The sequence below is a fragment of the Camellia sinensis genome, chromosome 7 (genome assembly GCF_055761805.1).
Source record: "Camellia sinensis isolate YWXY chromosome 7, ASM5576180v1, whole genome shotgun sequence".
Classification (NCBI taxonomy): Eukaryota; Viridiplantae; Streptophyta; class Magnoliopsida; order Ericales; family Theaceae; genus Camellia; species Camellia sinensis.
Genome location: NC_138967.1, coordinates 66,381,330 through 66,394,023, shown reverse-complemented (window position 1 = coordinate 66,394,023; position 12,694 = coordinate 66,381,330). Strand labels below are relative to the sequence as shown.

The following is a 12,694-nucleotide window of genomic DNA, read 5'->3' as shown; positions in this document are numbered from 1 at the left end:
TTTCCATGAAATAATTTTCTTGAAGGTTTTAAATTACATTGGCTAAGGAGAAATGATTTTGAGGAAATTCTTTCAAAAGATTGGTGTGTGTGTGTGGTGTGGTTGAGAAAAACCTTGAAATTGGGGCTTTCAAAAGTTGTAGAGGTGTTTGTGATTGACATTGTTAATAAGTTATTTTGTGGGCTAAAATGAGTAAAGGTTGAGAACTCTTTTATTATTGTTATGTACTAAATGATGATTTTCATGGGGCATGAGAATTGTGAATGTTGTAGTTGTTGTTTATTGTTGGTGTAGTCTTGTGAGGGCTTTAATGTTGAGGGAAGTAGGAAATAAAGACATATTGCTATTTATCGATAAAATTAGATGAATATGTGGTTATTTGTGAAATGGCATGGAAAAGAGAAATGGGGATTTTGATTCTCATGGGATTATTGTTGAAGTATTTTTAACATGGAGAAATAAATATTGTTACGTTGGTATTTGTTGCTTTGCTCATCTATTCAATCAGTTAGCACGTGTTTTGATTCGAGTTTGGAAACTTGTATTGAGAAAAGAAGTTTATAATAAATTTTTATTGAAATGTTTTGGGATAAATACGTTGGTAAGTCTGGATAGGAGGTATAGATGAAATTGGTTAAGTCGGCCCAAGTGTCCGGGGTGAAAGACCAAAAACACGTGCGGGGGAGGTACCATTTCCCTTTCGGTTAGCAACCGGTAAAGTGGGGTATTGGTAGAGCTAGTTATGCCTACTTGCAGACACCAACCTAGGGATTACCTGAATTTTATTTACTGCCCCTCTTGAATTAAATAGATAATTTGTGCATTTCTTTTGAGTCATTAAGATATCACTGAGCATAAAGGATTTTCAAAAGATAACAATGTGATTTCCTTGTCAGAAGCATAGCATGGCATATGTATTTCTTTTTATGAGGCTTGTACAAAATGTATATACTTTGTGAAGGATTTCTCTACTGGGCTTTATGCTCACCCCTATGGGATTTTGATGCAGTGCAAGAAGTGATGATCCCGCCGAGTTGAAGGGGTGGACACATTTTGTGAAGAGTAAATGACTCTCTTTTGTCGTGATTTATTTTGCTAGCCAAGGGCTATAAATGTATGGGTTCGTGAAACCATTTTTGTGTAACAGGGCTTGAGCCTTGGAAATTGTAAGCCCATGAGGGCATTTTATTATTTTTAGGATTTGATGTTCTACATGCTGTAGATTCATGTATTTTCATACCGTCAAATGTATAATTCGCATATGGAACTTTTGTACAAACTTTATTGATTAATGATATAAAGGTTGGAGATTTACCTTTATTCCCTAATGGACGTTGGTTAATGTACCTAATTTGTGTTGGGTTATTTCGGGGCGTTATAGAATACGAAATTGACTAAGATTATGTGTTATTTAGGATTTTTAGAATTTTATGATGGATTTAATTGAAATTCGATTCGGAATCAAATAATTAGAATAAAATAATGTTACTTGATTAGTCTGAAACCAATTTTAATTAAGCTTCCCTAATGAGCCTATATAAGGCCTAATTAACTCAAGAAGCTTCTCATATACACTCCATTCCATCCAATTTGAGCATAAACATGAGAAAGAAGGTGAGACCAAGGAAATCACATCTAAACTTGAGGATTGGAGAGACTTGGAAGGGAAATTGAAGAATTAACTTGTGAGCTCAAAACGTCTACGCATCTAAGCCATAATTGAGCGTCTAAGGTAAGAAATCAATCCTTTAGTTCTACAATTCGGGTACTTAACACATCTATTCAAAAGAATTAAGTGAATTGAGGCAAGAATTAAGCTTAATGTAGTAGAAGAGAAGAGTATATATACATGAATGTGCATTACATTGCATTTAGAGCATGTTAACTAAGAATTTGTCCCATGCATGTTCATATTTCGGTTTTGGTTTAAGAATTTATCGTGTTTTTTAATAGAACACCTCATTTGATTATGAGTTGGAGACTTGGAATCTCATTCATATCATGCATGACATGTTCATGTTATGTTTTCAACATTCCGAGCTTGATTTTGTACAATTGTCAAAGCTTTTGGGCTTAAGTTTGCGAATTGGCTTTTGACTCATGATATATTACGAATTTATAAGTGTTTTCTAGAGTTTTGACCCAAAAGGAGGTGTTTTCAAGGTTTAAAATCAAGTTTTGAATTTTTATCAACAATCTGGAAATTCCAGAATTTGCACCCTCTGCTCGAGCGGTGGAGTTTGCACTCAAGCAGAGAATACGAGCTCCCAGTACTTTTGTAGAGTTTGGAGGGCAGTGGCTTAAGCGGTAAAACCTGCACTTGAGCGACCACCCTTATTTTTGACCTTTCGCTTGAGCGACCGAAGTTGCGATCGAGCGAAAAAAAAAGAGCTCCTAGAAGTTTTATAGACTTTTGCAGATTGCTCAAGCGTAAGAAGTTGCGCTCGAACGGAGACTCTATGTACCCAGTCTTGCGTTTGAGCGACGACCGAGCATTCGTTGAGTGGAAAAATCATGCAACTAGTTCTTTTGCAGACTTTGCAGACCGCTTAAACGACAGAAGTTGCGCTTGAGCAGACTGCCCTGTTTTTTAAAATTTGGCTAAGAGTTCCACAGCATATTTTGGCATCCTCATTGCATCCTAGGCATTCCTAAGCCCCAATTAAGACATAGTAATGGGGATAAAGATTAGAAACACACCTAGACAAGAAAGACATAAATTAAATGAATTTCAAGCGTGTGTTTCCAATATGTATCTGTTCTGTGTTTATATAGGTCCTGCGCCGTAGGCCATCTGGTTATCTACTCTGCTTTATCTGCATTATCTGCTCTATCTATCTGCTATTGGAGCCAACTGTGAGTAATAACTCTGTAAAGCTGTTTTCAGCTATTTGCATTTGTGAATGATATGATACTCTGTTTTCTGAACTGTTATTTTTGGTATGAATGAATGGTTGTCCAATGTTTCTGAAATGTATTCGTGGCATCCGTAGCTTCAGATGATATCTGTTATATGTTCTGTTATATCCCAATTATGGGCCAACTGTACGTCTCATGAGCCAACTGTTATGGATCCTTCTGTATACATCCCATTTATGGGCCAACTGAACGTCTCATGAGCCAACTGTACCATCTCGATGCATGTGAGTCAATTATATGCCTATATGGTTGTCCTTTTATGGGTCAACTATTTCTGTTAGTGCTAATGGATGTACCATGCACGATTAAATGTAAATTCTGATTATGAATATGATTCTAATTCCATTTCTATTATGAATAATGATTTCTAAACAAGAATATGAATCCACTTTTGATATAAACTGAATTATGTTTCCTGTATTTGTTATGGACAACATTTATTAAACCCTTTACCTTGTTATTATTCACTAGGCTCCAGCTCACTATATTATTTATGTATGTAGGTGATTAGGCACATGACCAGGCTTAACGATGATTGCCTGGACCTCTGTTTTGTCAGCCAACCATTGTGCCTCCTGAGGGGGTTCCAGAAAAAGTCAAGTGGTCGAGTTTTGTGAACTAAGTTGAAGACCTTGTTTTCTTTTATTAAAATCTAAAGTAGTATTCGTTTATCTGTATATTGGGCTAAGTCCCATTTTGGTTTTATCTGTATATGTTGGTGATGTAAGATTAATGTAAATATGATGTCACATGTATGTATATAAAGTTTTAGATTTCTATTCCATGTATATCTACACAGCTCTATAGACATTGTATTTTGTATTGTTGCTTCCACTAGTCCTCTTAATTATATGTTATTCTGTATAGGGGCCTTTGGTAATCCAAGGATTATTGGACGGTTACGACGCTAAACCTATGGGGGCAGGTTTGGGTCGTGACAAGGACACTCCTTGAAAAGATGTTTGCCTTTTGGCTCTTTCTTTACATTATCTCTTGTCTTTTAACTATTATTATTATTTTTTATAGATGTAATCAAACACATGATGTAATCATTAGAATAGTTCAATGGGAAAGAGATAGTTATGAAATTTTATTAATGTTATTACGGACTTATTTTCTCTCTCTCTCTCTCTCTCTCTCTTCTATATTGGTTACACCCACATGAACATATTTGATTGGGGCAACTTAATTTCCGAGGCGTTACAACATGCATGGGCATTCACCTTATCATTTGGCTAAGATTCATATACTATGTCAGAACATCTCTATTAGGCTTTGGCTCACCCTATATAGAAAAAAATACTTTCAAGTGCTGATGATATACCTCCACCAATGACGTATCTTGGGAGGACTTGGAGCTAAGGGCTTCATTTTTGTTTATTGATGTAATTATTTTTGTTTAAGCCTCGGGCTTTACTTGTATTTAGTTAAACTCATTTTGTTTTACCCAAGTATTGACTTGGAAAGTTGTAGCCATTAGGGCATATAATTATTTGGTTTTATTTTTACTTTAATTTATGTATCCATGGCATATGCTTTAGATTCAAAATCTATGATTTTTGAATGTATGTTGCATATATCATCTTTTGTATTGATCAAAGTTATGAATGTAACATGAGATGTGATGGTGTTGATCATTTGTAAGAAATTTATGACTTGGATTATTGTTATTTATTTCAGGGCGTTACAATAACCATTGAAATTAAAAATAGTAATTACATCATTGCATGTTTTGAAATCAAAAAATTTAAAGAAATAATACTAATATATTATTGACAATAATTAAGAGGATTTAAAAATTAACCAATAATATTTTATATAATATTATACATGGAAGTGTAGATATAAATATATATTTCATACCATAACCATTGAAATTAAAAATAGTAATTACACCATTGCATTTTTGAAATCACAAAATTTTAGAAAATAATACTAATATATTATTGGCAATCACTAAGAGGATTTAAACATTAACCAATAATATTTTTACATAATAACATAGATAGAAGTGTAGATATAAATACATATTTCATACCATAACCATTGAAACTAAAAATATTAATTACATCATTGCATGTTTGAAATCACAAAATTTAAGGAAATGATATTAATATATTATTGACAACAATTAAGAGAATTAAAAAATTAACCAATAATATTTTTATATAATACTATAGATAGAAGCATAGATATGGATATGGATTTCATACCATAACCATTGAAATTAAAAATAGTAATTACATCAATGCATGTTTTGAAATCACAAAATTTAAGGAAATAATACTACTATATTATTGACAATAATTAAGAGGTTTTAAAAATTAACCAATAATTTTTTATATAATAGTATAGATGGAAGTATAGATATAGATATATATTTCATACCATAAGTATTGAAATTAAAAATAGTAATTATGCATTTTTGTAATCACAAAATTTAAGAAAATAATACTAACATATTATTGGCAATGATTACAAGAATATAAACATCAATCAATAATATTTTTACATAATAGCATAGATAGAAGTATAAATATAAATATAAATTTCATACCATAACCATTGAAACTAAAAATAGTAATTACATCATTAGATGTTTTGAAATCATAAAATTTAAGGAAATGATTTTAATATATTATTGACAATAATTGAGACAATTTAAAATTTAACCAATAAGATTTTTATATAATAGTATAGAAAGAAGTATAGATATAGATGTGGATTTCATACCATAATCATTGAAATTAAAAGTAGTAGTTACATCATTGCATGTTTTGAAATCACAAAATTTATGGAAATAATACTAATATATTATTTACAACAATTAAGAGGATTTAAAAATTAACCAATAATATTTTTATATAATAGTATAGATAGAAGTAGAGATATAAATATGGATTTCATACCATAATCATTGAAATTAAAAATAGTAATTATATCATTGCATACTTTCAAAGCACAAAATTTAAGAAATAATACTAATATATTATTGACAATAATTTAGACTATTTAAAAATTAACCAATACTAATTTTATATAATACTATAGATAGAAATATAGGTATAGGTATAGATATAGATATAGATATTATATAATTATTAATTAAGTAAATCTAGCTCCATTCAAATTCTATTGGGGTTCATTATGGCCCTATTTTAATTATTTATTTTTAATATTTTAATGTATATATTATTTATGGAAAAAATTATATTAATTTGATAACCATAATTATATATTTTTACCATTTTTATCTTCAAAAATTGAATAATTTGTTTTCGAAATAATATTTGTTGTTCATATTTTAAAAACATATAAAAAATTATTTTACTAAAAATCAATGTAATTTTCTTTTCGTGAATAACCTAAATATTAAAAATTAAAAAAAAAATGAATTATATCAAAATAAGACCCGTGATGAGATTAATAGATGGAACACAATTCAGATGGTTATTTAATCTCACTTTTCATGAAGAGCATTGCTACTCTGGTTCAAAAATTAAATATACCTTTAAACCTAATGATGTTGCATTATATTAAAATATTTAACTCTCTCTCTCTCTCTCTCTCTCTCTCTCTCTCTCTCACATTTATTATCTAATCATCAATCAATCTTTCTTTTTGTTGACACATCACTAGGTGTAAAAATTGGGTCTATAAAATGGACTTGTATATCATTTTCCTTTCATCAATATCTCTGTCTTCTCTAACTCTTTTACAACCATCTCTCTCAAGTCTTAACAATATCCAATGCCTCCTCCTCCTCCACCACCACCACCACCACCACCACCATCATCATTGCTAAACCACCCAAAACATCCCGTGTTCGACGCATCTCTTCTCAAACACGAACTCAACATACCTCCACAATTCATATGGCCCGACCATGAAAAACCCAGCCTCCATGAGCCACCACCGCTCCTCGTTCCACCTATTGACTTGGGAACCTTCATCTCCGGTGACCCCCTATCCGTCTCAACAGCTATTCAACTTGTCGATGAGGCTTGCAAGAAACATGGCTTCTTCTTAGTCATAAACCATGGAGTTAGCAAAGAGCTTATCAATGAAGCTCACAAAAACATGGACTTGTTTTTTGATATGCCATTGAAAGAGAAACAGAGAGCTCAAAGAAAAGTTGGGGAATATCATGGGTATGCTAGTAGCTTTACTGGTAGGTACTCTTCCAGGCTTCCATGGAAAGAAACTCTTTCTTTTAGATATTGCGATGATGGAGGATCATCAAACGTGGTTGGAGAGTACTTGGTTAGCACAATGGGTGAAGATTTTAGACAATTTGGGTATGAAAACCTTAGTTTGTTCTATTTGGTTATGTTTTTGTTTTCTTTGTTTTCATTTTTCTGTGTTTTAGAAAACAAAACAATGAAAAATTTAGAAATACCAATCAGTTTGATATTATTTTTCAACCATGCTATAAACGAATAAAAAATATCTCAAAAATATATTTATGAATAATAATCATTTTCCTTGTGGTCCACATCCCATCAACTTTAAATCTACGCTATATAATTATTTCGAGGTAGATTTTAAAATAGCTTTTCATGCTTCATGGTATCTCTGATTATTTATATTTTTATAATTTTTTTGATTTGTTTTCAAAAGTAAGTATTCAGAAAATTTTCTCGAAAAGCGTTCAAATATATATATATATATATATTTATTAGAAAAAAAAAGGAACCATAGTCTATGTAATTTGTGTTTTGCGTTAATTTGATTACTATCGTTTTATTTTTGAAAATTTCACATTATGTCAATTTACCCTAATTCATAACATTCCTTTAGAAGTTAAACTGAAAGCAAGTGTGACATATCTTAGAGTAATTGAGGGGTTAACATTTGATTTGAAATTATTTATTCCTTTTTTAATGAATCATATTTTTCTTTATTTTTTTTTCTAATTTCTCAAAATACAAAGTAAAAATTTGAAGAGCAAAATTAATAATTGAATTTATTGAGGTCAAATTGATACAAGAATGAAATTACAAAATCAAAACATAATTTATTAAAATAGAATACTATTAATGGATAACAAGAGAGGTACTATATTTCTTATAGTTTTACCATTTTAAATTATTTTAAGTAGTTGCATTAATTTCATTACTAAAGATGATTTTGTTTGAATTTAAGAAGCCCACTTGAAAACATTAGATTTTTAAATTGAGTCTTCAAAATTTTTTAATGAAAATCAGTTTGAAAAATATATATATATTAATTGATGTAAAACGAAGAGTACAACAAAGGTACTTGGTCAAAAATAGAATGTAACAATTCGTTAAATAATTTTTTAGTTATTATTATTATTATTATTATTATTATTATTATTATTATTATTATTGTGTTTTCTCAAAAATAAAAACACAAAACGAAACAACCAAAAATATAAAAATAAAAATACCCTTAATTATTTAGAACCATGTCTATCTCTATCTCAATTTATTATTTAACTAAACTTGCTTTTTTGTTTTTGTTTTTTGTTTTTGTTGCTTTTTGTGTCTTCTTAGAAGGATATACCAAGATTATTGTGAAGCAATGAACACTCTTTCACTTAGGATCATGGAACTATTGGGGATGAGCCTAGGAGTGGGCCCAACCTATTTAAGAGAATTCTTTGAAGGAAATGAGTCAATAATGAGATTAAACAACTACCCCCCTTGTCTTAGAGCTCATGATACTCTTGGAACTGGTCCTCACCGTGATCCAAATTCGCTCACCATCCTTCATCAAGACAATGTTGGTGGGCTTCAAGTGTTTGTTGATCAACAATGGCACTCCATTCTTCCCAATTCACAAGCTTTTGTTGTCAACATTGGAGACACATTCATGGTAAGTACATAAACAAATGTTGAATAAGGAAAAGGTTATGAGTAGAAAAATAGTCTAAAAAGTAACCAAAAAGGGCTAAGTTTCCTGTTGTTCTAAATTTAGGATGACAATTTTCTCGTCCTCAATGAGAAAGCAAAGCAAGGATGAAGTTTTCTCTCTCGTCTTGCCTATTGTCATCCTTGTTTCTCTCATCCAAAACATTTATAGTCATTGGATAATGTGAGGGTTCAAAAATCTTGAAACATATCTAATAGTTATAGATGTTTTGGGATGGGGGACACCAATATTTAGAAACAAATGATCTAGTCTTCAAAAATTGTAGTAATAAACGAACACACAAATATGTAGAATTTAGATACAGAGTTATGTGACACCATTAAAATGACATTTAATTATATGACATCTAATTATTTGGTAATTTTTTTTATATATAAAAAACTATTTTTGAATAGAATTTGTATTCATAATACAATCTATATAGAATGATGTGGCAATAATATTTTTTGTAAATCTGGCTACAATGATGGGTGTTTTCTCTTTAAATGAAAGGATTGCAAAATGTCGTATCATTCTGTATGATTTTGTTTTTCTTACAAATTGTATTTTATAATATCACTACAAGAAAAAAAAAAAAACATATTTGGCGACCAAGGTATTTTTTCATCGCCAAAGATGACTTTAGGGACCATTTTTCTGACTTATAATGTTATTGAATGATTGACATGGCTATGGATTCTTTGTCATCTAATCCCTTTGTCTTTATGTGTCAATTTACTCTCCTTAACTATTGAATCATATGAGAATCTCGAAATATAATTCAATAATTGAGGATGTATTGAGAGACGAACATTAAAATTTAGGGATAGAAGACCTTGTGTCCAATGTTAGTGATGGTTTCAAAGAGCTAACGATAAACTTGAATTTAGATACAGTGGACCATGTGTTCAATCATGTGAAAAACTCAAAATATATGAGAATCTTATTAATCTTTTTCTAATGAAGTTTATTAGCTTAAGCTAGAATTTTAATACATAAAAGTTTGAAAATGTTTCAGGCTCTATCAAATGGAATTTACAAGAGTTGCTTGCATAGAGCAGTGGTAAACAAGCAAGTTCCAAGGAAGTCTCTGACCTTCTTTTTGTCTCCAAACATGGACAAAGTGGTGAGTCCACCTAATGGATTGGTCAATAGTCATAATCCAAGGATATATCCAGACTTCACTTGGCCAACTCTTCTTGAATTCACTCAGAAGCATTACAGAGTTGACATAGATACCATTGATGTCTTCTCAAATTGGCTTCAATGCAAAACCAACTGAAGAGAGTCCAAGAAAAGTACTAGAATCTTCACATTTTTTTAATATTTTTTTTTAGCGGTGATATGTTCTTGGAAAAAGTACTCAGCTTTAAATTTAGTGTGGTGTGAATTTAAATAAAAATGAATTTAATATATGCATTTTATATTTTTTTCCTTAATATATATATATATATATATATTCTGAAAGTCCTTAGTTTGGCAATCTTCAAACAATCTATTTGGCTAAAAAGGAGTTAAATATAAAAAGTATGTTTGCTTTGACTAAATAGTAAGTGATTTCTTCTTAAATAAATACCTTTTTTTAAATTGTAATTAGTTGTCTGATTTATATAAGCCTTAGAATATTTGTAAGAAAAACTTTAACTATACTCTTCAATTTTACTAGTTAAACTATAAAAAAGATAATTTTTTTTATTTTGTCTAATTTCTTTTGTCATTTATGTACTCCAACGCTACTATTTATTTTAACCTATCTATACACACAAATTGTTTAAAGAGCCTTCTAAGGCTCTTCAAATGTCGCTAACTTTGAAGAATTTTGTTAAAATCATTATTGTAATAGCTAGCTTCTTGAAAGGACTAAAATATGATCATGCTAACTTTAATAGCTAAGATGCCTCATTTAAAGAGTCCATTGGAGATGCTATACATAATCCCATATTGATTGACAACAATAAAACAAAAATTATGAATAAAATGCATTCAAGTTTGGCTTATTTACTTTTTTCAGATGATTTGAATCAAACTTAAACTATATATAATCAAGTCGAGTCGAGTTAAGTTGTAACGCCCCAAAAATAATCAACAATAGATATTCCACAAAGTAAGCTAAATGTGCAGAAAACCAATAATGTTTCGTTAACTCTCTTGAAAATATTACAAAAGATGTCATATACAATTATACATTCATAAATCCTAGATTGTGAATCCATAGCATGTGACTTATATCAATGCAGGGAAATGAAAAGAAATACACATAGGTTCATGCCTTAGTGACTACATATTTCCAAGTTGATGCTTGGTTACAATTAAAATGGGTCAAGCCCAAAACAAATAAAAAGCTTGAGGCTTGTACAATAGATATTTACAACAAAAGAAAAACAAAATGAGCTTTCAGCTCCACTATCCTCCCAAGTTAAGTCCTTGGCGGAGGCATACCATCAGCACCTGAAAGTTTGTTCACATAGGGTGAACTAAAGCCTAGTAGAGAATACTTGAAAACACTATATGATGCTTAACATAGTCATATGGTGAATGCATATGCATGCCATTTACCAAATCGTCAAACTTTCTCTTTCAAAACAATGCGATGTCATGATTATAAATCAATTCGTAAAACAATACTTTTTAGAATAAAAAATAAGGCAGTGGATACACAACACCGGGAATCTCTTGGTATGTGTCTGCCAGTTGGCTATACAAGTACTACCAAATCCATTTTACCGGTACTAACCTGGAGAATTGGCACCTAACCACACAGGTTTGTGTACATTCATTAAGGACACACATGCCAACATAGATAATACCACAACCACACCCCTTAACTATATTCACCAAGGTATTCAACCTTTTTTCGCAAAGTGATACAATTTCATTACAAGACTATGGAACAATGTTCACTGCAAGATATATGAGTATTTGGTTTTAATTAACCTAATCCTCATGCAATTTCTACAACAATCAAAGTTATGCTTCACCGATAACCCAAAACAGATATCTCTACACAAAAGATAAATCCCCAATAACAGTTACACTTTCATAATCTCAATATGGGAATGATAATACATATGCAACTCCACTCTCATCTTCAATAGATACATACATTTTATCTTCTAAAAAACTTAACATCTTTTCCTTTCTTCTTAAGGTCAAAACCAATGATTTCTAACAAATCATCTATTCCTTTCAAAAACACATTTAAAGGAGAAATTCCCAATATTTCAATAGAACTCAACAATATATAACGATTCTGGTTTAGACTCGACCCGTTTATTGTTTTGGATCTGGGATTCCTTATGTTGTTTGGTTGTTCATATACTGATTCATCTTATTATGGATTAGTTTTGTTGTTTGGATGTCTTTATTGCGTTTGGAATAGGTCAAGAGTTTGTTTTTCAATAAAACTGTTGCCCAGATTTTGGTCAGTTCGCAGGAGTGGTCCTTTGGTCGCTCAAGCGATCTTTGAGAACTTCTAGTATATTTGCAAGTCTGTAAATATATTGGGAGGGTGTTTTTTTTTTCGCTCGAGCTGTGTTTCTTGCACTCAAGTGATCTTGGCTCGAGCTGCCCTTCTTGCGCTCGAGCAGTCTTTGGGAACTCTCAGTACTTTTGTAGGCATGTAAAAGTAAAAGGATGATGGTGTTCTTCGCTCGACCGGTCACTTTGTTCACTCGAGCAGTCTCACTTGTTGTGTTTGGTCGCTCGAGCGGTGTTTTTGTCGCTCAAGCGGTCTACGTGTATATCAGTTCGTAAAAGTCACTTTTTGAGTCATTTTCTCATCTCTCTCTCTTTCCTAAACATTCTAAAATCTCATATTTTCTTCTTCTCTCTCTAGAAACCATCTTTAAACCTCAAATACACTGTCATCCATTGATATCTCAACCATTGTCCTTTCAGA

General features: G+C 31.0%; 1 protein-coding gene across 1 annotated transcript; it reads left to right on the top strand.

Moving 5' to 3' along the window:
- The first annotated feature begins 6,669 nt into the window (after window positions 1–6,669).
- Window positions 6,670–10,078, top strand: LOC114305782 (gibberellin 20 oxidase 1-D-like). Its single transcript, XM_028250909.2, has 3 exons — window positions 6,670–7,217; window positions 8,439–8,760; window positions 9,815–10,078. The coding sequence occupies exons 1-3, from the start codon at window positions 6,670–6,672 to the stop codon at window positions 10,076–10,078; spliced, it is 1,134 nt and encodes a 377-aa protein (XP_028106710.2).
- Window positions 10,079–12,694: the final 2,616 nt, after the last annotated feature.

What these genes read in the sequence shown, in the direction of transcription:
- LOC114305782 (XM_028250909.2), top strand. Translation starts at nt 6,670, where the DNA reads ATGCCTCCTCCTCCTCCACCACCACCACCACCACCACCACCATCATCA. An exon ending in GAAGATTTTAGACAATTTGG is followed by an intron (nt 7,218 to 8,438) that starts GTATGAAAACCT and finishes GTGTCTTCTTAG; the next exon opens with AAGGATATACCAAGATTATT. An exon ending in ACATTGGAGACACATTCATG is followed by an intron (nt 8,761 to 9,814) that starts GTAAGTACATAA and finishes AAAATGTTTCAG; the next exon opens with GCTCTATCAAATGGAATTTA.